The following is a 25,245-nucleotide window of genomic DNA, read 5'->3' on the forward strand; positions in this document are numbered from 1 at the left end:
CTCTTTGGCTTTCTTTTTCCCTAGTGAAATCCTGTGATGACTTCCTGGACCAACTCCCCAATGGCCGTGTGCTAATTCCACTGAATCTCCAACTTGGAGCAAAAGTGACCTTTGTTTGTGATGAAGGGTAAGAGTGAGCTTGCCTGACCTGATGGCCTTCAAAGCTGAGATTAAGAGTTTGTCTATACATTAAGATGTAGGAGGGCACCCACCTCCTCCCGCCCTACCTTATCACTTCAGTTAATCCCTATCAGGGGATTAATTCACTAATTGGGTTAAGGCTCTCACAACCTAATCATTTCTCCTTTGAACCTTCTTGCATTGTCACATTTAGATGTGAGGTGGGGGACACCTCACATCTAAACCATGATATTAGCACACATGTAGGACAGCACCAGGGCTCAAAATGCATTGAGAAATCTGGATTATTTCATACAAAAGTTGACTTCTCTTTTCTTTTTTCCCTTTGAATAGTCAGACTTACTCATCAATAGCCCGACCTTCTCTTGTGAGCTTCTTCACAGCCATCACAAGTGTAGAGACACCAGAACAATTTCCATTCTCTGCTTTTGGATTCCAAACTGGGAGCTGATTTGCTTGGGTTCCAGGGTCAGAGTGGAGAAGAGGTTGCATTAAAAGCCTGGTTTGTTTGGGGCTGGGGATGTGGCTCAAACGGTGAGCGCGCTCGCCTGGCATGTGTGCAGCCCGGGTTCGATCCTCAACAAAGATGTTGTGTCTGCCAAAAACTAAAAAAAAAATTCTCTCTCTCTCTCTCTCTCTCTCTCTCTCTCTCTCTCTCTCTCTCTCTCTCTCTCTCTCTCTCTCTCTTAAAAAAAGAAAAAAAAGCTGGTTTGGGTGGGGCATGGTGGCATAGGCATGTAATCCCAGTGGCTTGAGAGGCTGAGGCAGGAGGATCTTGAATTCAAAGTCGGTCTCAGCAAAGGTGAGGTGCAAAGCAACTCAGTGAGACCCTGTCTCTAAAGAAAATACAAAATAGGGCTGGGGATGTGGCTCAGTGGTCGAGTGCCCCTGAGTTCAATCCCTGTATCAAAAAAAAAAATTTTTTAAGGGATTGGGGGGGGATTGGTTTGCAGCAGTGTGAGGGGTTCTGCTAGGTTCATCATGGGATGATCAGTGAGGCTCTGAGTTTGGGTTCAGGGATCAGGAGATAGCAGCTGCATCACGACTGCCTCCTTCACTTCAAGCCAGGACTATTATGTGACCAAGTTGCTGGACTTCACCATTCTATGTTGCTCCCTGCAAGAAACTGTTTTTTTTCCAGAATGACTTAACCTCTCACCTCTACCACCTATTCGTTTCAGATTCTCAAAATTCTGATTTTTTTTTTTTTTTTGGTGTGGGGCCGCGGGGACGGGAGGCTGGGCCTCAGATTGAGAACTGAATGGCAGTTGTCAGAAACATCCACTATTCACTCCCATTTTCTCCTTTAGGTTTCAATTAAAGGGCAGTTCTGCTAGTCATTGTGTTTTGGTTGGAATGAAAAGCCTTTGGAATAGCAGTGCCCCTGTGTGTGAACGTGAGTATGAGGAGTGACACTTTGAGCCAATCTCTCTCCTTGATTTGTGTTGTAATTCGACCCAAGGACTCCCATGATATGGCTCGTCTGCTTTCTGGTCTGAAATTGATACAAGATACTTATTTTAATAGCATGTTCTTTCTTCTGAATCATTATGTGTATCTCTTGGTTTTGGAACCACTAAATTAGTCTGTTATTTCGAATTCTAAGTTCTGTGTGATATTTTGTGTGTAGTTTGCCATTAGATCAGAAAAGATTAGATGATGTGAACCTTTGACAAGACTTTTTCTTTTTCTTTCCTACTTCATTCCTTCCTTATCTGCCCCCTCCCATCGTTTTTTTTCTTGTTTTGTTCTGTCATCAAGGTAAAGTCACTTTATAGTTTTCCTCTTCATTTTCTGATACACAAATACAGGCATTCATTTGAGCAATTACTTATTGAGCACATACTATGTGCCTGATGACCTTATAGGTGGTGGAATTGTAGCAGGGATCAAGATGAGCTAATTCCCTGTCCCTGTGTTACTTACGCTCAAATGAGGAGGCGGCCAACAAAAAATAAATTAAATGCTATGGAGATAATAGATCACAGTAATGTGGGAGAGAGGGGGAACACATTAGACAAGGTAGGCAATTTGATACTCCTTGAACTCTCATAATCTGTATCTAGGGGCTGGGTATATAGCTTAGTTAGTAGAGTGCTTGTTTCACATACACAAGGCCCTGGGTTCAATTGTCAGTACTACCAAAAAAAAAAAAAAATCTGTATCCACACAGAACATGCCGAGATTCAGAAATAACAAGCCAATTAAAAACTGAGTCTTATGTGTGCAGAGATACTACTGAATTCTCCTAGTTTCTACATTTAGATTTTGCTTCATTTCTTGATTCTAAAGATTGCTAGTACCATTTTCTTTTTAACAAGAAAATTTTACTGAAATTTAGTGTTCTAAGAATCTACTTGTATATCTTATGGTGTTTTGATAGTAAAACTTGATAAGAACTTATATAAATATAAATCTCTGCAGTCCAAGAAATCCAGTGTTTCTTGAAACCAGTGACAAATGGCTGACCTACTGTCATGCATGAGCACACTGTTCTTGATGGTACCACAGACTTTCTTTTTATGTAACACTATTACTGTTCGAAATAGCTTCATTCAAATTCCAAGACTAGTTAGAAATGCCAATTAGAAGTGAGGCAGAGATGTTCTAAACTGAAAAGCAGACACCAGAAAGAAGCAACAATTTGAAACCTGACAGAAAATAAAGAGGAAAAAAAACATATATTACAAACACATCAAGAGATTTTTTTTAAAACTCTGAGTGCATTCAGAGGTTTTTTTTTTTTACAGTGACTTGTATATGTTTCAATGCATGGTGACAGCACTACTCTCGTAATTGAGATGGATGATCAATATCAGTAAGTTGTCCAGGAAGGTTTCAGGTATTTAAGGTGAGCAGTACACATGGAATACATGTTAGAAGAATTTCCTAGCAATGTAAGCTCCGTGGAGGACAAATACCTGCTCTGTGCTTTTTACCACTGGATCTCCAGGGCATCGATGACTGGTTGACACAGAATTAGTGCTCAATTAACATAAGTTGAGTAAATGAATGAGTTACCCTTCAAATTGGTTATATTTTTTCTTTAAAACTCTGAGTACTTAATTAAAGACACAAAGTAGTTTCTGTTATCCAGAAAACTCAACTATCTGGAAAATATAGGATAGCAAATGTCTCTTGTATTTTTTCAGTAAAATTTGAGATCTCATTTTGTACAGTCTGCCCTATCAAGGGCCTGATAGACACTGTCATCTTAGCTTTCTTCCTTTCTTTCTTTCTTTCTTTCTTTCTTTTTTTTTTTCTTGTACTGGGGATTGGAATTCAGGTGCATTCAATCACTGAGCCACATCTCCAGCCCTATTTTGTATTTTACTTAGAGACTGGGCCTCATTGTATTGCTAAGTGCCTCACCATTGCTGAGACTGGGCTTTGAACTCACAATCCTCCTGTCTCAGCCTCCTGAGCTATTTGGGATTACAGGCATGTACCACCGCACCCAGCTTCATCTTAGCATTTTTAAAAGTGGCACCAATCATAGCACCTTACAATGGTAGAATATCTCTGATGAAATCCCTGAAAGAAACTGAAGTTCTTGCCTTCTTTCCAGAAATCTTTTGTCCAAGTCCTCCAACTATCCTTAATGGGAGACACTCAGGAGCTTCTCTGGAAGTCTTTCCTTTTGGAACATCAGTGATTTACACATGTGATCCCCAACCAGACAGGGGGATCACCTTCAGCCTCTTTGGGGAGAGCACCATCCTCTGCACCAGCGACCACCAAGGGCATGGGGTTTGGAGTGGCCCTGCTCCTCGCTGTGTACTTCTGGGTAAGTGTATATTTCTCCATATCCCAAATGGGTTCTGAATCTCTAAACCAGATCCTCCAAATTTCTGCCATTACAGTGTGATATTTATTTGTGCACTTGACACAATTAAATGCCAAACCAGTAATGAATGTTCTAAGATATGTCAAGATTTTCGTGGCCTTTGCTGCCAGAGGGAAATTGGTAGTGGGTAGAAAGGTCCTTGATTAGAATGACAAGGAGCATAAGTTCGAATCATAAAAATTGAAAGAAAATTTCTATGACTCTTAAGTAGTGTAAGTCATACCATCTTCACAGGCTTTGGACAAAAGGATAGGCCAGCAGAGAATAAAGCCAGGCAAAAATCTATTTTAATGACCTAGTTGGCCTGAGACCCCTGTATATTCTCCTTGAAAAGTGGGCTGCATTGTAGACACACTGCAAAGATTCCTTTAGCCTCCTTGAGCTAAGTTCTTTTTTTTGTTTTGTGAGTTTTGTTTTTGGTACTAGAGATTTAACAACCCAGAGGTGCTTTAGCACTGAACCACATCCCCAACCTTTTTTTTTTTTTTTTTTTTGAAACAGTGTCTTGCTCAGTTGCTGAGGCTAGTCTTAAACTCAAGATTGTCCTGCCTCAGCCTTCCAAGCCTCTGGGATTACAGACGTGCACCACCATGTCCAGCTCCTTGAGTAAATTCTAATTAAAATAAGACATTTTCTTCTTAGATCTAAGCTTCTCAGTTTGGTGGAAAGAAAAAGAAAGGGGAAAATGCAGAATAAAGAGATTATTCATTTCTAAGTTCTGGAGAAGGTTGATGAAGACAAACAGCCCCCCAAGATATTCACCTTTGAGAGGGTGAGGATAGAAAGGAGGAAGCAAATTGAAAAAGGGACCCTAACCTTGGTATAATACACACTGATACCTGGGGAATTGTGTGAGAGAGGAATAACTCTAAAAGGAAAGGAACCAAGCACTAGTCACTCTGAAGCATTTCCCCCCTCCCTCCCTGCCTCCAACAATATGCTTTTCACTTGGAGTGCACCCATGAGGCTGTGTGTGAATGGGGATTTCTAATGCAGACTTACCCAGTCAACTGCGGACAGAGGCAGTCTTCTAAGCATTATTTTCACCCCTCAGAACCCTATTCTGGTTATCCTAGTTCTACCAGTTAGAATTGAGCCTGGAGACGCCTGCCTGACCAACGTCATGTGTGAATTAGCCTGAGATGACGGGTTTTGGTCATGACGGGTCTAGTTCATGGTCTTCATGAACTAGAAGCCAGGAGATTGAACATGCACGCTCTAAGATGGAAAGGAAACAGATAAAACAGGTTGATACATTTCTCATGAAAATGTATCTGGAAATATATTGACTGTGTCTTGAGGTTAAGACACATTTTTTGTATTGAGAAAAATTAATTATGATCAAGAAATGAGAAATCAGGGCTGGGGTTGTGGCTCAGAGGAAGAGCGCTTGCCTGGCATGCATGAGGCACTGGGTTTGATCCTCAGCATCACATAAAAATAAAATAAAGATGTCATGTCCTCCTTCAACTAAAAAATAAAAATATTTTAAAAAATGAGAAATCAGTTTATAAATCTATAAAGCAGAGAATTCCCTGCCTGCAGAATAAGCTCTGGTATGACAATCCTTCTTTGACTAGATCACTGTAAGGGAGGTAGAAAGACAGCTGAAATAGAAGCTAAGAGGAAAGGGGTTGCCAAAACCTTCTCTGTTTCCAAGCCTATATACTTTCCTGATTTTGTATAATTTGAATCCAAAGTGAGTTTTTAACTTCTTGAGCCTAGAGCTTAATGGATCATAGGAGTGTGGAACTAAAGCTAGAGGTAGATTCAAAATTTACTTTGAGCAAAGTTCTCTTATATTGAAGAGTATAGGAGGAATGGGAGTTGGAGTTTTTTTTGTTTTAAGGAGAGGCTATTTGTTCCCTCCTTATTGAAATGGCTGGCTCAGAAATCAGACATAGAAAACTGAAGACTGGGAAGCCCAGGGCCAACAAACATCTTGAGTTCGGAACCACCCATGCTCATGAACTCTTCATTGGAGTTTTGATGCCTTGAAGTACAAGGAAACCAGACAGGACAGGAGGAACCTGAGCATAGGCATCTTTCAGGCTCTCAAAAACTATAAAAAAATTAAATTAGAGTGATCTTTGCATTAAGTTATATAAACAGAAAGATCAAACAGCACACCAGCCTTTCAGATCTTATGTTTTCTGGTGGCCTTCTGTGAATCAAACATTCCCTCCCAATGTCAGAAGGAAATTGTTTTTCTAGAACCAAAGAATTTATTTTCTTCTGGCATCAAAACAAATAAGGGAGAGACACAAAGGAAAAGCATGTTTTGTTACTTCAAATGTTCCTGGTTTCTTGTTCTCTAGGTTACTGTAAAACTCCAGGTCCTTTTCAGTTTGCTAAGTTGAAAACCCAAACCAAAGAATCTGAGTTTCCCATTGGGGCGTCCTTAGAGTTTGAATGCGGCCCCGGGTACTACAAGAGGTCGTTCTCTATCACTTGTCTAGAAAACTTGGTCTGGTCCAGTCCCAAAGATGTCTGCAAACGTGAGTAACTCAGCATTGGAGCTTTTTGGTGTCTGAAAAAGCATCCATAGGATCTGATTTAATGTTTTCAAATTCTGGACATGAGAAAAAACCTTTTATCAAAAAAATGTTTGGGTGGGTGGGAATAAAAGTTGGTCTTGTCCATCATCTGTAATTATTGGTTGAAATGTTCATTTCACAAGAATGTGAAAGGAATGTTTGTGGAGATGTCCATTTCCTATGGGAAAGTAAAAAATGAGTGATTCTAGACCAGGAAAAAAAAACTGTGTAGGGAGATATAAAGTCTCTTTGAATTTCTTGATGGGAACAAATCCTTTGAGAAATTCAAAATATACTTGTATGAATGACCTTCATATTTGGTGAAGAATACTAGGCAGAGATAAAACGAATCTGGAAGGGGACTTCTTTTTGAAAGTGGTACTTAGATGGCTGATGATAAAAGACAGTTTGTGAGTTTCCTTAAAGTAACAAAAGCTGTCCTTCTCAACTGCCTAACTGCAGTCAGGTTGGGACTTTATGGGCTAAGAAAGTTCAGATGACTCTAGCTCCAAAACTGTTTCCTTCCTATAGGAAAATCATGTAAAACGCCTTCAGATCCTACGAACGGCTTGGTGCATGGAGACTCAGACACCCAGATTGGATCCAGAATTAATTATACGTGCAATAAAGGGTGAGTTGGCAGCAATATCTCTTAGCCCAAGAGTTCTGGAACAGCAGTGCTACCTTCATGGCACATCTCAGAAAGGGCAACTAGCCTATCACTGCCTGGTATTAAAAGGTATAAACTCGGATATTTAACTCCTGATTGAAATGAACAACAGTCTGACAAGATTAAGGGGAAATGTGTGTCCTTGCTGAAACCAGGGCAGTGTAGATAAGAAAAGTGAGGCATTCACTGGGAGAGAGCTTGCAGTCAAAGCATAATAATAGCCAGGTGCAGTGATTCGTGCCTGCAAATCACAGAGACTTGGGAGGCTGAGGCAGGAGGATCACAAGTTCCAGGTCAACTTGGGCAACATAGCGAGACCCTGTCTCAAAACATAAAAAGGTCTGGGGATAAGGTCAATGGTAGAGTACCCCTGGGCTCAATCTGCCCTAATATAAATTTAAAAAAAAATTAAGCATACCAACAACCCTGATCCAGAGACCACATTCATATACTACAGGGCGAAAGACAAGGCCACGGAGCCGGAATCAGATTTTCATGGTCAGCACTGTGCCTAGTATAATCCACAGTAAGGCCAAGAAATTAATAAGCAGAGTTGTCCACTAGGAGTTAAAGAAGTATCCATTTTGATGGTCAAAGGATGGGAAAGAGAATTAAGAAATGCTGGATACAATAGTTAGGTAAGGATGGCCTTTAGACTCCCCAAATTGCCACACAGACATGTTGTAAGGGGCCTGGTGGGATGTGCACACTATGATTTTTTTTTCTCTTTTGCCATAAGGTACCGACTCATTGGTCACTCGTCTGCTCAATGTATCATCTCAGGCAATATTGTCAATTGGAACACAGAGCCACCAATTTGTGAACGTGAGTTAAAATCTGCTTGTCCATTTATCCCACCAGTTATTCCTAGAGTTGCCCTCTCCCTCCGAATTACAAAGAATAAATCTCATCCCTCTTGGAAATATTTGAAGAATATAGTTACATCCTTAAAACTGTTCACAGTGTTCCAAACATCTACACCCACCTGAATTTTGTTTATTTTTGTGTATAACTTGTTTTAAACTAAAGTTCTCCCTAAGTATCTGCAGAAGATTGGTTCCAGGACCATCTGCAGGTAAAAAAAATCCATGGATGCTCAAATCCTCTCTATAAAATGGCACAGTGTTTACATATAACCTGCAAGTATCCTCTCATATACTTTAAATCAGCTCTAGATTACTTAGAATATCTAATATAATGTAAATGCTATGTTAATACTTTTTATCTTGTATTGTTTAGGGAATAATGACAAGGGAAAAATGTCTGTACCTGTTCAGATTTCTCAAATAGTTCAACTATTTTAAATCCCCCATTGGTTCAAACTGTGGATTCAGAACCCGTGGCTATGGAGGGTCCATTGCATAGTCCTCTGCTCATTTTGAACAGCCCAAATTCCTCTTTGGTTGATGAAACACTTCCTACTTTGAAGAGCATTCTCTTTAATGAAGTAAACAAAAACAAAGTTAGTTACTTCCTCTCTGTCAGCTCTTCAGATCACAGCATCTATTGAAGCCGAGCAGCTTAGCTTTCTCCTTATCCCTTGTCTGAAAGGTGATGTGCCATCTTCCCTGTGAGCTGTTTGGAAAATGAGCTCCCCACTTTGAAGAGCATAGAGGAACAACGAGCAATTGCAATTTAACAAAGAGCATAAAAGAATATAATCTTGGGTTTGGTGATATCGTGGGGGCGTCAGCAACGTCAAGTCCAATTGGTAGGAGAATAAGTGGAACATACTCTGTAGAAGGCCAGTATAGGATGGATATGCAGCAAAACTCTTCACTGCATGCATCTTTTTTCCCCAGCGTTTAACATTTAAGTACTTTTTTTACATCATAAATAAATGGAGCATAATTTCTCATTCTTCTGGTTGTACATGATGCAGAATCACACTGGTCATGTAGTCATATATGCACAGAGGGTAATAATATCTGATCCATTCTACTATCCTTCATAGCCCTATACTCCCTCCTCTCCCTTCACTCCCCTCTACCTAATCTAAAGTACCTCTATTCTTCCCTAGCCAGCCACCCCCCGTCATATCAGAGAAAACATTCAGCCTTTGGTTTTGGGGGATTGGCTTATTTCACTTATTATGATATTCTCCAGCTCCATCCATTTAACAGCAAATGCCATAATTTCATTCTTCTTTAAGGCTGAGTAATACTTCATTGTGTGTATATATATCAGTTTCTTTATCCACTCATTTGTTGAAGGGTACCTAATATGGTTCCATAATTTAGCTATTGTGAGTTGAACTGCTATAACATTGATGTAGCATGCATCTTTTAATCCAGTATTCTACCATTTGTGATTAATTCTTTAAAAAAAAGTGCACAGGGGTTTGCAAGGATATTGCTCTGTAAATATTATCAACATTACTCTTTGCAATTAAACAATGGTGGGAAAGTCATCTAAATGTAGAGAATTTTCTGGAATTAGTTACAAGAACAACATGTGTTCTACTATAAAAATTTAAAAAATGCTTAAAATACACCATTATGAGTTATGGAGTCAATAGAAACAACTCTTTGAAATGGAATCATATAACACATCCTTATACTGGCATATTTTTTATCCAGCAAAGATATTTTTTAAAAATATGCTTTGTGAGGGGGGCATCTGTGTGGGAGTATACATGAAAGGTTACACATTAGCTAGCTGTATTTTCTAGAAAATGACTTTAAAGATGATTTTAACTATATTTCATACAATTTATCCAATAAATTTCTCCTTCTTGAATATATTCTTAAAGATTTACAGAAATAAGTTCCCAATATGAGGTTTATCTGACAATAAGTAATAAAAATATCTTATGTATTCTAGGATGACTTAAAATGCCTAGGAGTCAGCTATTACTTGAGAATTAAATTTGTCCGTAAAATTAGCTGTGCTTCATATTTTTTAAGGAGTAGCATTGTAATACACTTTCCCATTTCTTCTGTATTGAGTCAACATTGACAAAATATATCTTTATTCCTAATATGCTCATTTTCAAATTTACATATAGCAAGACACAGTATTCAGTTCTGATGACATGTGAATCAGCAATTAGAACATTTGATAAAGGTATTTGACTAAATACATATTAGTAAACAATGCAATAAAACCAAATGCCTTCTACAGAGAAAGAAAGAAATTCACAATGGTGAAAGTTAAATCCTCATTTAAAATGAGAAACAAATATGTGGGATATAATAATATATATGAACACATTTTTTGAAGTAGTGGTAACTAGGAAAAGCACAACCCATAATACTGTGGATCACCTAATCTGCAACTGTGCAAAAAAATCACGTCCCTATATTAGCAAAGATGTGAGAACAGTATTATAAATGCATACTTTTCAGCAATTTGGAGATGTTTTTAACTGATTGTCAAAATTTATAGTTAAATATAACTTTAAGAAATCAATATTTTGCTGAATTTGTTCTTTTCCCAGGGATTCCTTGTGAGCCACCTCCAGCCATTGCCAATGGAGATTTCATTAACACCAATGGAGAAGATTTCCTCTATGGAATGGTAGTAACCTATCGCTGCAACGGTGCAGACAGAGGGAGAAAGCTCTTTCACCTCATGGGAGAGCCCTCCATATACTGCACCAGCCATGACAATCAAGTTGGTGTCTGGAGCGGCCCTCCCCCACAGTGCATCGTACCTAATAAATGCACCCCTCCACACGTTGAAAATGCAATAATGCTAACTGAAAACAGAAGCTTATTTTCCTTAAATGAAATGGTGGAGTTTGGATGTCAGCCTGGCTTTGTCATGAAAGGACCCACCCAGGTGCAGTGCCGGCCCCAAAACAAATGGGAGCCAGAGTTACCAAGCTGCTCCAGAGGTGAGTCTGGCTGAGGCTTAGGAGAGGCCTAAAGGGCATGAGTTGTTGGTGGACTGGGATGTGTGCTCTGGAGGAGGGATGTGTGGTAAGCAGGTTGAAGAGTAAATATGAGGGGAAGGAGCATGAAATTAAGGGGTGCATGTCTATCCATTAGTACGTGTGTATGCATGTGCACTTGTGTATATTCCCCTTCATTTTGAGAAGCAAAAGCTTAATTAGCCAAGAAAGGAGATCTCTGGCACGCCCCTGTTGACAGTTCTTGGGCACAGTCCCAACTGCAATCTCTTTCAATCATATTAACAAATGTTATGGACCTTCTCCATGCAGGCCATGTGACACCTCATAGGCATCCTCTCACTTTGCCTCTTAGAACAACACTTGGAAAGAGTGCTATTCGCATACTCATTCTATAGTGAAGCTAGGTTGGTCTTTTGGAGGCTAAATGAATTGTCCAAATCACATGCCACTAAGTGACACACTCAGAATTTTTAAAAAGCAACTGTGTCAGACACCAGGGTGTGACTGCTCTGGTTCTTGCCCTGCATCTGTCTTCATCTATCAGTGAGAGAAAGAGACTGGCTTATGAAAACAGCATCAGAATCATGGCAGACACCTTAGAGTTTGTCTATAATGGTCCACTTCCAACATTTTTCCCTTAGGAATCCGAAGTGAAGAGCAAAATAACTTGCTCAAAGTCCAACAGGTTTTCCACTCATAGACATAGATTAGTTGATGTTAAAATGTTCTGAGGCTGTCAAAGTGTTAAAATGTTAAAGTGTTAAAAATGTTAAAACGTTAAAATGTTACAGTGTTCTGAGCTGGGCTTGGTGGTTCATGCTTGTAATCCCAGCAGCTTGGGAAACTGAGACAGGAGGCTTCAAGAGTTCAAAGCCAGCCTCAGCAACTTAGCAAGGCCCTAAACAACTCAGGGAGATACTGTCAAAAAAAACAAACAAATAAAAAAAAAAAAAAAAAACATATATTAAAAAGGGCTGGGAATGTGGCTCAGTGGTTAAGCACCTCTGGATTCAATCCCCAGTACCAAAAAAAAAAAAGAAAGAAAGAAAGAAAGTAAGAAAGATGTGTTCTGAGGCCCTAGGCACCCACAAGGCCCATAAGTCAAGGTACACTCTAAGTCTCTAAATAATATGTCCTCTTATTACAAGGACTGGCTTATTGGGGGATTTCTTTTCTTGATGGGTCGTCTTATGTTCTTCCGTCTCAATAGTTGCTTAGCAGTGAACTGGGAGATGTTATGGCTAATACTTAGGGATAGGGAGGGGTCTGAGAATTCTTCCACCAAACCATGTGTGCAGTCACTAAGAGAGCAGCTTAGAGGACAGAGAAATGTAAGCATGTCCAGAGGACTGCACATTAGTCACAGTGTGCTGTAAGGAGGAAGGGAAATCTGTTAAATAGGCTCCAGTCTAGGCGACCTTCTCATAACCTGAGCCATAAGTCTGAAAATCAGGATTGCCTTCCTAGAATATATGCAGGTGGAGAATCCACCAGGACTCATGATTCTGTACTGGATAGTCAGAGCTAGGAGAAGGAACCTCATGACTTAGAGACTTACGAGTGAATTAAGACCTCATTCTGGAAAATTGCATCTTATTTCTCTACCTCTTACTAGCTATAAGGCCTTGTTACATCTCTTCGTTAAACTGCTATCTCAGTAAAATGAGGGGGTGGCATATCATTTGACCTTCTCTGTAATACTTGAACCCATCTGTATTAGTCAGCTTTCTGTTACTATAACAAATACTGACATAAGTCAACTGGTAGAGAAAGAAAATGATTGTTTTGTCTCACACTATAGAAGGTCTCACTCTATGGTTGGTTTTCCCTATTGCTTTGGGGCAGTACATCCTGGTGGAGAGCAGATAGTGAAGCATATTGTTCACTTCACTTCATGTTGGGACATGAAAGAGAAGAAGAGAAAGACCAGGGTCCCACATCCCCTTTGAAGCCACACCCCCAGTGCCCTAAAACTTCCCACCAGGCCTCAGCTCTTTTTTTTTTTTTAAACTGATCTGGAACCCCATCCACAAAGACTTCAGATGCTGGACTTAGGTCATGTTATTATTTTTTTTAGTTTTTAAATTTTTTTGTAGTTGTAGATGGACAGAATGCCTTTATTTTATTTGTTTATTTTTATGTGGTGCTAAGGATCCAACCCAGTACCTCACTTGCTAGGCAAGTGCTCTGCCACTGAGCTACAGCCCCAGCCCAGGCCCAAACTCTTAGAGGTTCCTCTACCTCCCAGTCTTACCCCTGGCTGGGGACCAAGCCTTTAACAGATGGCCCTTTGGGAGACATTCCATATCCAAATTATCGAAGCCTTTAAATACTATTTCCTAACTCCTTGAAAGGTTAGGGGTTAGCACAGCATTTCTCCAAAACAAACATGGAATTTGGACTTATTCTTTCCACATAGGGTGTCAGCCACCCCCAGAAATCCTGCATGGTGTGCATACCCCAAGCAACGAAGATAACTTTTCCCCTGGACAGGAAGTGTTCTATAGCTGTGAGGCAGGGTATGACCTCAGAGGGGCTGCTTCTCTGAGCTGCACACCCCAGGGAGTCTGGAGTCCGGCTGCCCCCACGTGTACAGGTGAATAGACTCATTGGATTTTCAGATCATTCTCTTTGCCCCTCACACACAGTCTTAACTTCTTCTTCTTTTTCTCCTAGTGAAATTATGTGATACATTCCCAGGCCATATCCCTAATGGTCGTGTGCTATTGCCACTTACTTTACAGCCTGGGGCAAAAGTGACCTTCATTTGTGATGAAGGGTGAGTATGACTCATCATAGAAACCAGACCATGAGGGCTAACTTGAATTCCAGGGTTAATACAAGAAAGAGGCGGCTGACCTAGTAGAAAAGAAGTATCCAAGTAGTTAACTTCTAGAAGGATAGTTTTGAAATCAGGGCAGAGAGTCGGTGGCATCTCTATAAGGAGACAAGGAAAAAAATAACACATGTAATTCAATGTTAAGCACAAACACAGATACAATTGCTGATCTTGAGTATTGGGGGTGGAATTTGAAGTGAATGGATAAATAGTTATTTGGAGGCAGAAAAGCAATGTTATGGAAAGTTTGCTAGAAAAAAAAATGTTTGATGAATAAAACAAAAATTGCCAACTGGTAAGTCAGATAAAGTTTAAGACAGTTAAAATCAGTCCATAGTGGAATTCATAATAGTGTATGGATGCGTGTGTTTTCAATCATATGTCTTCCTATCAGTGGTGGCTTTGATAGCGGGATCTTAACGGTCAATGCTCCAGTTTGGGGTGGTATATAAATGTTTATGTGAATCTACTCCTGTTGGTGGTATGCACTGTCAGTCTGTGAGACTCCGATTAGGCAATCAAGAGGTAAATTTTAATAATTTCCAAGAAATCTTTGGCATTTATAAAGTCCACCACCCAATAATGATTTCTGATTTCAGAATGATTTTAGATTTTTCAGCAGATTTCAGAAAAATCACAGGATCCAACAATAACATTTCAGGGTGGCAGAGACTCCTCCTCCTCTCATGCTTCTTTTCCTAGGTCATTTGGTTCCGTGTGTTCCCATGAGCCTCCTTCTGGCTCATTACATTTATAATGCCTAGGAGAACAAAGCCTTACCCTCTTTACACGTGTTCTTTGCTTTGCCGTTGTTCCTCCTGACCCTATAATGAAAATTAGCGGGATTCAGCAGGCCATCAGTGAGAGGTAGTCTCTGAATGTTATGAGTCTTGGGCACCTGGGGAAAACCTGGTCCTATGCCCCTAGACGATGGTGGGCCATGGAGACTGTATGACAATTAAGACACCAACTCGGATCACTTTGCCAGTCCCAGGGTATTGAGATTCTTTAGAAATTTTGGCTTCTGAGTATCTGCCAGCTACTGAATACAGATTCTAAGGAACTGAGAATTTTAGCTGGGCCTGCACCTAAGAACCAAATCCTCTTTAGGCTAAAGTGAGGAAGCCGAGCATCTATTACTGAAAAAGATACAGGGTGAGATGGAAATGGCTCACTCGCTTTATTTATTTATTTATTTATTTATTTATTTATTTTCTTAAGGTTTCGATTAAAAGGCAACTCTGCTAGTCATTGTGTCATGGCTGAAATGAAAAGCATTTGGAATAACAGTGCTCCTGTGTGTGAACGTGAGTAGAAAGAATAACTATGCACCTTGGATAGCTCTCCTAATTTTTTTTTCCAGTTTGTTTCACCTCATGAAATCACCTATATTCTGGATCTTTAAACTATTGATTAAAAAAAAATACTTCTTTATTGGAAAAATTTCAAGAGAGGTCTTATAGGTTTTATAGATCATGTGTTGATGTCACTCATCTATAAATACATAGTTTGAGGATAATGTTGAATTTGTGCAAAAAATGCAAGGAGAAACTCGAGGACATAAAGGTAAACCAGATTTTATTTGTTCATTTATTTATTAGTTGTGTAGTTAAGGAGTAATCTCTCTTAAATTTTTATGCACTTTTATCTCTTCATGTATCTTGGCATTTATTCAACCTGGTCGCCTGTGGTATTCACTGACTGAGGACTACCCATGCATCAGTTCTTTCTATGTGTGGAAAGAATAATAAACACAAAAAGACTCATCTCTGCTTTTATGACATTTATTTTCTAATGGGAAAGAGACAATAGACAGGAAAATAAATAAGTAAATTTTTTTTAAATATTAGAATATATAAAATGGTATGTTCAATAGTGATGAGACATAGAGAAAATAAAAGAGTTAATATGATAAATTATCATGGGAGCTAGAGTTGTGAGCCAGTATTTGAAACGATGAGGTACCCCACATTTCTAAACCACATACTAAAAGAAAACATGATAAAGATTCAGAAATTGATAAACAGAAAAGTACATGTCTTATATACAAGACATTACCAATGTATCCTACCCTGTGTCCTAGAACAAGGAAAGATTTTTTTTTATTATTTTTTCTTGTTGACTGAAAAATGTTTATTTAAATATGGATTTTGTTAAAATATCTTAGTAAAAATGTATTTGGATATGTTATATAGTGAACATTATAGTGAAACTTTATAAGAACATTCAATACACAGGGAACTCGGATAGCCAACAAACTCAATCTTTCAGAGACACATAAAACTGAAAGTAGTTATATAAGTAAATTTTGGAAAAACACAGATGGACACAACTCAGATATGAGAAATCCATCTTTGATGTACCTAAGATCTTTATAATTTTGATAAACTTGAATTCCTAAATTCACCTCAGATTAGAAGCATCAAGTTTATTTCCAGAAGAGAACTGCTTCAAATACATACACTAAAACCAGGAAGAAATGACTACAGGTAATTTTTAAGATAAAACCAAAAGGTGGTTTGCACGCGGTGACACAGGCCTGTAATCCCAGTGGTTCGGGAGGCTGAAACAAGAGGATCACGAGTTCAAAGCCTGCCTCAGCAAAAAGCAAGGTGCTAAGCAATTCAGTGAGACCCACCCCCCAGCCCTATACAAAATAAGCTGGGGGTGCTGGGGATGTGGCTCAAGTGGTAGTTCGCTTCATGCGAGGGGCACTGGGTTAGATCCTCAGCACCACATAAAAATAAAAGAAAGATGTTGTGTCCACCGAAAACTAAAAAATAAATATTAAACAATTCTCTCTCTCTCTCTCTCTCTCTCTCTCTCTCTCTCTCTCTCTCTCTCTCTCTCTCTCTGTCTCTCTTTAAAAAAAAAATAGGGCTGGGAATGTGGCTCAGTGGTGGAGTGCCTTTGGTAATCTATAATTACCAATATTTTCTGGTGACACCATTCCATATTTGGTATTGGTTCTGATGATAATGGTCTTGAGTCACCAAGAGAGATTCATATCTACTAAAGATGATAATATATGCCTCATGAACTTCATAAAAACTTCCCTGGAACTTAAGGTCTCTGAGGACCCAAACTGTCTCATACCCCATTGTCAACACAAAACTCTTTCTATGCCTAATTTAAAATAGGTGATCAAATGGTTGCCTAAAAAATTAATTACTTTCTGAATTCATTAAAAACTTAGCTACTTAAGGGATCCAGGCTTGTGTTTAAAACAAAAACAAAAAAACAAAAATAAAAACAACTTTGGGGCTTTTGCAAAGAACGATTAGGTTTTACCTCAGTTCGTTCTCAGCAAAAGTCTCAGATTCAGGGGGCTGGGGTTGTGGCTCAGTGGTAGTGCCTTCGCTTAGCACGGGTGTGGGCCTGGGTTCGACCCTCAGCATCACATAAAAATAAAATAAATAAAGGTATTGTTTCCAACTACAACTAAAAAAATAAATATTTTTTTAAAAAGTCTCAGATTCAATTTCATCCACCTTAGATGTGTTCTTTCTAAAAGAAAAAAAACTATTAATAATAGTCACAGGGAACCAGTATTTCTCATCTTTATTGACACTCTATTTAAGTTCTAGTAGAACTTAAAAACTCTTGTCTTCTTTCTAGAAATATTTTGTCCAAGCCCTCCAGCCATCCTTAATGGGAGGCACACGGGAACTGCTTTGCAAGATATTCCATATGGAAAAGAAATATCTTACACATGTGACTCCCACCCAGACAGAAGGATGACCTTCGACCTCATTGGGGAGAGCATCATCCGCTGCACAAGTGACAATCAAGGCAATGGGATTTGGAGCAGCCCTGCCCCTCGCTGTGTGCCTTCTATTACTTCTGGTCAGTATCCACTTCCACATATCTGAATAGGTTGACAATCTAAGAGAGACTTTCCACATTTCTGTAGCAACAGTCAATTTTGCTTGTGAACATGACTTTGTTATGAATGGCAGAGACAGTAATGCCTCTCAGGTGAATAACACTTAGAGCGGCTGGGTTCCTGGGTCAGTGGTATGTTCCTACCTGTGTATAGTCTCAGGTACTTGAGAGGCTGAGACCGGAGGACTACTTGAGCCCAGGAGTTCAAGACCAGCCTGGGCAACCTAGTGAGACGCCTTCTGAAAAAAATAAAAATAAAAAGCCAACTTGTTGTAAGGCCAAGTAGGTAGAATTCTGGCGGTTCCTCCTGTAGGGTAAGAATGGGATGAGAGCAGGAAGAGGGGTGGAGAGAGTCCGTGAGGTTCCATTTCTGTTGAAAATGTTTTCAAATCCCTGAAAACCAATGTGGAAGGAAATACTCTTGTGACATCTCTACTGCCAGTTGTCTTTACACTGAACAGACGGGAGCACTGAGCAGAAAACACATGTCAATGGCATAATTTACCATGGGACTGATAATGCTACAGAAGAAATTTTTAAAAACTCAGATGACAGTATTTACATGCTTTTTGTTACTGGCAATGTTTTGTTCAAGCCACTGCCTGCATTTGGATGATCCTCCACCTCACCATTAACAAAGGTAGCTCAGGCTGGGCGTGGTGGCACATGCCTCTAATCCCAGAAGTTCAAGAGCCTGAGGCAGAAGGACTGAAAGTTCAAAGCCAGCCTCAGCAGTTTAGCAAGGCCCTGTCTCAAAATTAATAATAATAATAATAATAATAAAGACTAGGCATCTAGGCATGTGGCTCAATGATTAAGCACTCCTGAGTTCAATCCCCAGTACCAAAAAAAAAGTCTCTCAGGATGCCCTGGAGATGTGGAGGTTAAGGTTGTGCTTTTAGTCTATGTAGCTTTTTCCTTTTATGTGACCATTTGACTTTAAATAACTGTACCAGGTAATCTTGGTTCCTTTGTGGCTGTGATTGCCCACACAAAGTCTCTACCTCCAGTAAGGACAGAACAGCATTGAACTGATAGTTTGTGGATGCTTATAGTACTTCTGAAAAAGTTTGCAGAGGATTGTGTTCAAATGCAGTCATCTACTCTAAAGAATCAGCCTTCTCCTGATGAGCTAGCTGTGAGTGGCTTATGACCACCTGCCTGTCTTAGGTCTTCCGGTGCCTCTAAGCCAGAGATATTCATATTGGTGTGTTCACACTTCTGCATTTAACTGGCTGCCTTTTCTTTTCTCTGTGTGGGAACTCGTTCTCAGCATGCCCACATCCACCTAAGATCCAGAATGGTCATCACATTGGAGGACATGCTTCTTCATATCTTCCTGGGATGATGATCAACTATACGTGTAACCCCGGCTACTTGTTGGTGGGAACTACCTTCATTTTCTGTACACACAAGGGAACCTGGAGCCAGTCTAATCATTATTGCAAAGGTATCTCAATTCTTGATATTTCTCATTCTTTCTTGGTAATGTTATGGGAAATAGATGCATGAGGTTAATCAGGCTGAAAGATCATTGAGATTATTGTCATTTAATAAGCTTGGGAGAGTGGTGACGTGAGTGTCAATAGGGGAGGAGAAAAGCAGAACAGAAGGTAGGAAGGAAGGCTTCCCAAGGATCCTTAGCTCTGCTCTGAAAGTGAGGGTAGTGGGTGAAATTTCCAGATAGCGGATAGGCATCACCGATTTCAAATGCTTTGCTGATTTTTAACTAATTGCTCTAGAGGATCTCAGAGGTCACAGACAGTCCTCACAAATACCCTTAGAAGATAAGTTAGAGACTAGAAGTGTCCTTTGCCATGAGGAAAACTGAACCAAAAGGGAGACAGTTAAGTACCCTGTCCATCTCACATGAACAGAGAGGTTGAAAACAATTACTTCCTAAAATTACTGAGTATGGAGCCTCCTGATACTAGAAAAAAACCAAAGATTTATTTTATTTGCTCCCTGGAGCCAGTCCTTCAAACTATTTCCTTTATTCCAGCTTATCTGCAAAAGCAATACCTGAGCCCGGCATAGTGGTGCACGCTGGTGGTTCCCAGCAGCTTGGGAAGCTGAGGCAGAAGGATGGCAAATTCAAAGCCAGCCTCAACAACTTAGCGAGGCCCTAAGCAACTTAGAAAGATCCTGTCTCTAAATAAAATATAAAAAAGACTGGGGATGTGGGTCAGTAGTTAAAGCACCCCTGGGTTCAATCTTTCACTTAAAAAAAAAATATCAACACTCCATTTAAAAATCTTTCTTGGTAATGTTCTATAAAGCTCCAAACAGGAAACTTAAATAATATTCTATAATTAGACAGGGTTCTGAGGGTTTTTGTTATTGGATTCCAAAAGAGTCCGATAAAGCAGGATTGTCACTTGCCATGTTTTAGAGGAGGAAATTAAGGCCAGAGAGAGGCACTAACTAGTCCGTGTTAGGCAGCCCATGAATGGTCGTCTCAGGATTGGACCCCTGCTCAGGTCCTACTTTTAAACACTGCGCTGTATACTGTCCCTTTTCAAATGCTATTCTTTTGACCTTACGAAAGTGTAAGTTAAGTGCTTTGGCTACTTGCTTCCTTTCTTGTCTGTTCTTTCTTTTTAGAAATACTAGGCTCAGGGCAGGGATAATGTAGGAGGGACTTCAGACACGCCTCAATTTCAGATGTTAGGGAAAAGCCCACCTTAGGACCTGCCCTGGGGACGGGATCACAGGGCCCTTCCTGTTCTCAGAGTCTCAGAAGTCCTTCCCATGCTCCCAGCCCTCAGCTTTCTCGTTTGAGAGAAAATGAAGCCCACCACAGAGATAGGAAGTGACTCTCTTGTGCTTACTGGCAACAATAGATGGCACAAAATACAGAATCCTTGTGGCTCTGCGCATACCTATGAGTTCTTCCCCCTTGCTTCAGTTATTTAAAAAGCATGAAAATGAGTAAATATTTTAAGACACAGGTTAAGACTGTAGGATGGTTCTGCTCTTGACAATGAAAGGCTAGTGTTTTATGCTCGTGGCAGCTGCTTTCTTTCCATTTATATAAAATTCCTTTTTCCTTAATAACTGTCCCCTTCAAGCATACCATAGACCAGGGTGTCTCCATTCTTCGCACTGGCAAGATCAGCCGGAACCTGGTTCAAAGGGCAGACTCTCCAGCTCCATCCTATGCCCTCTGATTCTGTTTTGAGAAAGGGTCAGAAGTCTACTTTTAACAAACCCATCAGAATTTCTGATGCAGGAAGACCACAGACCACATTTGAGGAAATTCCACTTGACCTTCTTGGTACTTGTAATGGGAAAAACATTGGGCTAATTTTGAGATTCACAATGGCAAAGGAGTCTTTCTTTGAAGTTGAAGGACCTATTGATGGCAGAAAGAGAAAGCAAATCAAAGGATGAGTTAAATGAGATAAAGTAAAAGAAATAGATAATATTTTAAATTCAGAATCATGACTTGCTAGCTTCTTTTGTTCTGTGTATAGAAATGGGCCTGAAACACATGCTCCTAGAGCAAAAATATCAGTATGTATTGTACACCTAGAGAGTTAACATGCTGCTGCTGTGTCCTTATGGTGTAACCCAAATGGATTCCTGGCGAGAGATCATGTTATCCTAATTCCTGATCCTTCCCAAACACGCTGGTCACAAAGTTGTTAATACTCAAAAGTATTCCATATTCCTTACTGTGTTTTCATTTTAAGAAAAATAAAAGAGAACCTTAAATCACAAGATGTTTGGGGTGGGGGAAGGGTCAATAGTTCTTGATTGAAAGCATGCCCCGTCTTTGTTGAGGGCAAGTTAAGTTTGGGGTTATGATTGTTTCATTCCAGTGATTTCAGTTAACAACAATAAAATCTCAAGCCCCAATTTGTCTCCTTTCAGAGGTAAAATGCAGCCTTCCACAGTTGAATGGACTTAAGCAGGAGTTGAAAATGAGAGAATATCACTTTGGAGATAATATAACTTTGGAATGTGAGGATGGATATATTCTGGAAGGCAATCCTTGGAGCCAGTGCCAGGCAGAGGACAGATGGAACCCTTCTCTGGCCATATGCACATCACGTAAGTACCAGTACAGGGAACGGAGCCCTTCCCAGCCAGTTCATTCATTTGTCCATCAGGTGTGGTGTGATGTTCATGGCATATGCTAGTGAAGAAGTTGAGGATGTGTCATCTCAAAGTATGTCAAATTATAATACTGATTATTTCAAGCTGAAGTCACTTGAGGAACTATAAGTGCAAAAGGGCCAATTTGCCTTCCTTTTCCTATATACAGCAAGCCATAAAAATTCTTTTGGAGACTCTGGAGGTGTAACTCCAAGGTAGAACTCTTGCCTAGCACTATGTCTTCCATCTCAATTTTCTCTTCACTCTCTCACCGCATCCATTGCTCCTTGGGGTCCTGGGTGCTTTTCATGTCTGGATCTATTTATACCCTGATTTGTTTATATCCTGGATTTGTTTACATCACTCTGTGGTTGCATATATCACATAGTGATGATTTACCTACAGCCAGTGAGCCTCAGTAAAAGCCACATTGAGTGAGCCTTCAAGAAATTTTTTTTGGCCTAGCCTGCACAAGGCCCTGGGTGTAATCCCCAGCACCACCAAACAAACAAACAAACAAATATTTTCCGTGTGTGTCATGAAGTGTCTTTTGAGCTGCAGAGAGTAGCAAGCTCACCTCTCTCCCAGCTGTAGGCTACAGGATTCGAAGGTAGTGTAGCTGGTATAGCAGATTTAGATCATGTTGCATTGAGCTCTGTAAAAGAAGAGCCCCCGGTCCTGGTGGCGTTGGAGTATGGTGAAGGTAGAAAATACTGAACTCTGAACTTACACACTTCAAGGCTCAGACTAGTATATACAACTTTTTTCTTAGTCCAAGTTAATTTTATTTTTTCCCTCTGCTCACATCTTAAATCTCTTATTCATAATATGTGGTTATAAACCAAGATTGTTCGAGATGCATTTGTTACAGTTAATCTTTCAAAAGTGTTAATACTCATCATAAATAACATTTCTAAATTATAAACTCATCATTTCCTTGAAAAAGTTCAAGGCTAACTAACTGAGTGCCTTTGGGGTGTTTTGGGGATCTGGCTGGACTGACAGAAGAGTCGATTAATAGGGGAATCAACCCCACCAGATATGAAAATAAAATAAATAAAATAAAATAAAATATACCAAACTCACTTTGCACCAAAACAAGAATAAGCACATTAATAAATAGGACAATTGATATTAATAAGATAAAGGCTTATTGTAAATAAAAATTTGTCTCCACTATTACTTATAGGTGTAATAGTGGAGACAAATTCATGAGAAAAGGCAAGTTATCAAATTATATAAGTAGCACTAGAAAACAATTTAGAACTTTTTAAAAATAAATACAAGGTATAATAAAAAGTTTAAAGTTTTAAAAGCCAAACCATAGAAAATCTAAAACACACACACACACACACACACACACACACACTCAGTATTTATGAAATAACTAGTATTGGGGATGTAGTTCCATAGTAGAGCATGTGCTTAGCATGTACAAGGCCCAAGGTTTGATCCCCATCACCACCAAACAACAAAACCTAGACAGAGACCAACCTTTGGAATTCAGATGTAATTTTAAATAATTATATAAGGTGTTAACTTTTTTTTTTACCTGTTGACCAATTTGACTTAAAACTTATATACTTTAAAAAGTAAGTAAGAAGACATTAGATAGAAGGAAAATAAATAGAAAATATGATGAAAGGTTAATAGTCCTATTACAGGGGGAGCAGTAGCGGGGGTTGTGGTAATAGTAATAGTTGTAAAAGTTAACCTATTGAGCATTAGTACCACTGTTCAAAGATTAGGTGGAGATAAATAAATAGACAAGTAGAGTGATTCTAATTTAATTCACATAATAATCTATAAGGAGGGTAGTATTCTTATTATCCCCATTTTATAGACATAGAAACTAAGACACAAAGGATTTAAGTCCCTTGCCCAAGACTGCAAATACGGTAACCTAGGTCCAACTAGGCAATTTACCTATCTGAAGGGGCTCTGTGCTTCAACAATAAATAAGCAGACAATGAGCTTATATATTTGTAGTTCAACAAGGAGTGAAAGTTCTAAGTATTAATCATAGTGAAAGGGAAAGTTATTAGGCCAAGGTCACAAATACCAGACAAAAGGCAGTTCTTTATTCAGATAGATGGAAATATATAGAATGACTAAGAACAAGCCAAGTTAACTGTGAACCAGCAGGTTCTTAGAACTCAGACCCCTCATGAATTGGGCTAGAACACATATGAACTCCTTTATCCTTTGCTGAAAAACTAGACTAAAAATAGGCCTCTTGGCTTTCTTTTTCTTTCTCTTTCTATCGTATCTAATCTTGGACTATGAAATATTGGGGCTTTATAGTGATACAAGGGCAAACAAAGACAAGATTATGGAAAACAAGAAATTTTTAAAAGAACAAAATAAAACCCAAAAGCTTTTTATTTATTTATTTATTTATTTATTTATTTATTTATTTATTTATTTTTGTTCCAAGGCTTAGGACAGATTGCTCAAGATACCAGTCCGAGGCCTTCCTAAAAAGGAAGCTGGGGAGTAAATCACAGAGTTGGTCCAGGCTTGGAACAAATATCACAGGGAGTTTTGAGAGCAGCCCAAATTAGAAAAGTAAACTCTGAGTACTACATTAGAAAATGAATTTCCTGGAATTCCCAGGCCTACCGCATTCCCATTTCGGAGGCCTGACTTGTCGCCTCATCTACCTCTGAGTGGAGGGTTATCTTGAGTTCCCCCTTAAGGCCAGAATTAATACCTATAACCTATAATTAACTATGTTCTCAAGACATTAGTAAGCACAATTGCATGCAAGACAAGTAATTTCAGTTCCAGTAACGATGTGAAAACTAAGAAAAGCCTTCACTGGAATCTCTCAGAGAGGCAGAAAGATGTATTACCCGATGTGGCGCCTGTATCCTAAAATCCACTTTACCCACGTCTGTCTCCCAAGGTCCTCTTCCTTAATGTAACTACTTTCTTAGGACCTTATCTTGTTATTTTCCACCAAGACTCACTTTCAAAAGCTGCCGCACAAGTGGGCGCATCTGTTCCCTGTTTCTCTTCTCACTTTTGGGTCTTCTTAGTTTACCAAAGTCCTCATGCTATTTCTAAGTAAATAGAACTTTTGAAGTTCACCATACAAATCCTGAAAGAGGAACTGGGAAATGCAAAAAATACCTTAGAATGAAGGACCTGGAGAAAGGGCGTAAATGTCTTTTTACCTAGGCACATAAGTATATGGAAATCGTTTAACCTCACTAGAACTTAAAAAATGCAAAAGCAAAGAAGAAGATGACTCTTCTTTTCCCCATGAAATTAACAATAACAAACAGGTTTTTAGAGAAACTCGCAGCAAAAATCAAGATGTGATGAAACTGATATTGTTGTATGTTGAAAGTACCATTGTAAATG

At 39.3% G+C, this 25,245-nt stretch overlaps 1 protein-coding gene and 1 long non-coding RNA gene across 9 annotated transcripts in view; one reads left to right on the plus strand and one right to left on the minus strand.

Annotated features, from left to right (window-relative positions):
• The window catches only part of Cr1 (complement C3b/C4b receptor 1 (Knops blood group)), a 60,142-nt gene that overhangs the window by 24,458 nt on the left and 10,439 nt on the right, over positions 1–25,245 (plus strand). For 7 of the 8 annotated variants that reach the window (XM_078022732.1, XM_078022730.1, XM_040278219.2 and 4 more), the window contains exons 7-19: positions 25–127; positions 1,452–1,537; positions 3,710–3,928; positions 6,307–6,486; positions 7,057–7,156; positions 7,935–8,020; positions 10,635–11,033; positions 13,471–13,647; positions 13,728–13,830; positions 15,112–15,197; positions 17,509–17,736; positions 19,049–19,225; positions 21,652–21,831. In XM_078022732.1, the coding sequence (XP_077878858.1) occupies positions 25–127; positions 1,452–1,537; positions 3,710–3,928; positions 6,307–6,486; positions 7,057–7,156; positions 7,935–8,020; positions 10,635–11,033; positions 13,471–13,647; positions 13,728–13,830; positions 15,112–15,197; positions 17,509–17,736; positions 19,049–19,225; positions 21,652–21,831 (2,124 nt within the window). The remainder of the gene's footprint in view (positions 1–24; positions 128–1,451; positions 1,538–3,709; positions 3,929–6,306; positions 6,487–7,056; positions 7,157–7,934; positions 8,021–10,634; positions 11,034–13,470; positions 13,648–13,727; positions 13,831–15,111; positions 15,198–17,508; positions 17,737–19,048; positions 19,226–21,651; positions 21,832–25,245) is intronic. The other variant, XM_078022736.1, reaches the window with a different exon arrangement.
• On the minus strand, positions 15,661–19,051 carry LOC144367206 (uncharacterized). The gene is made up of 2 exons (XR_013426517.1): positions 17,920–19,051; positions 15,661–16,453 (listed from the first exon to the last, which is right to left on the minus strand). It is a non-coding gene; the product is annotated as an uncharacterized LOC144367206 (long non-coding RNA).

The sequence above is a fragment of the Ictidomys tridecemlineatus genome, chromosome 10 (genome assembly GCF_052094955.1).
Source record: "Ictidomys tridecemlineatus isolate mIctTri1 chromosome 10, mIctTri1.hap1, whole genome shotgun sequence".
In the NCBI taxonomy this organism is placed as follows: Eukaryota; Metazoa; Chordata; class Mammalia; order Rodentia; family Sciuridae; genus Ictidomys; species Ictidomys tridecemlineatus.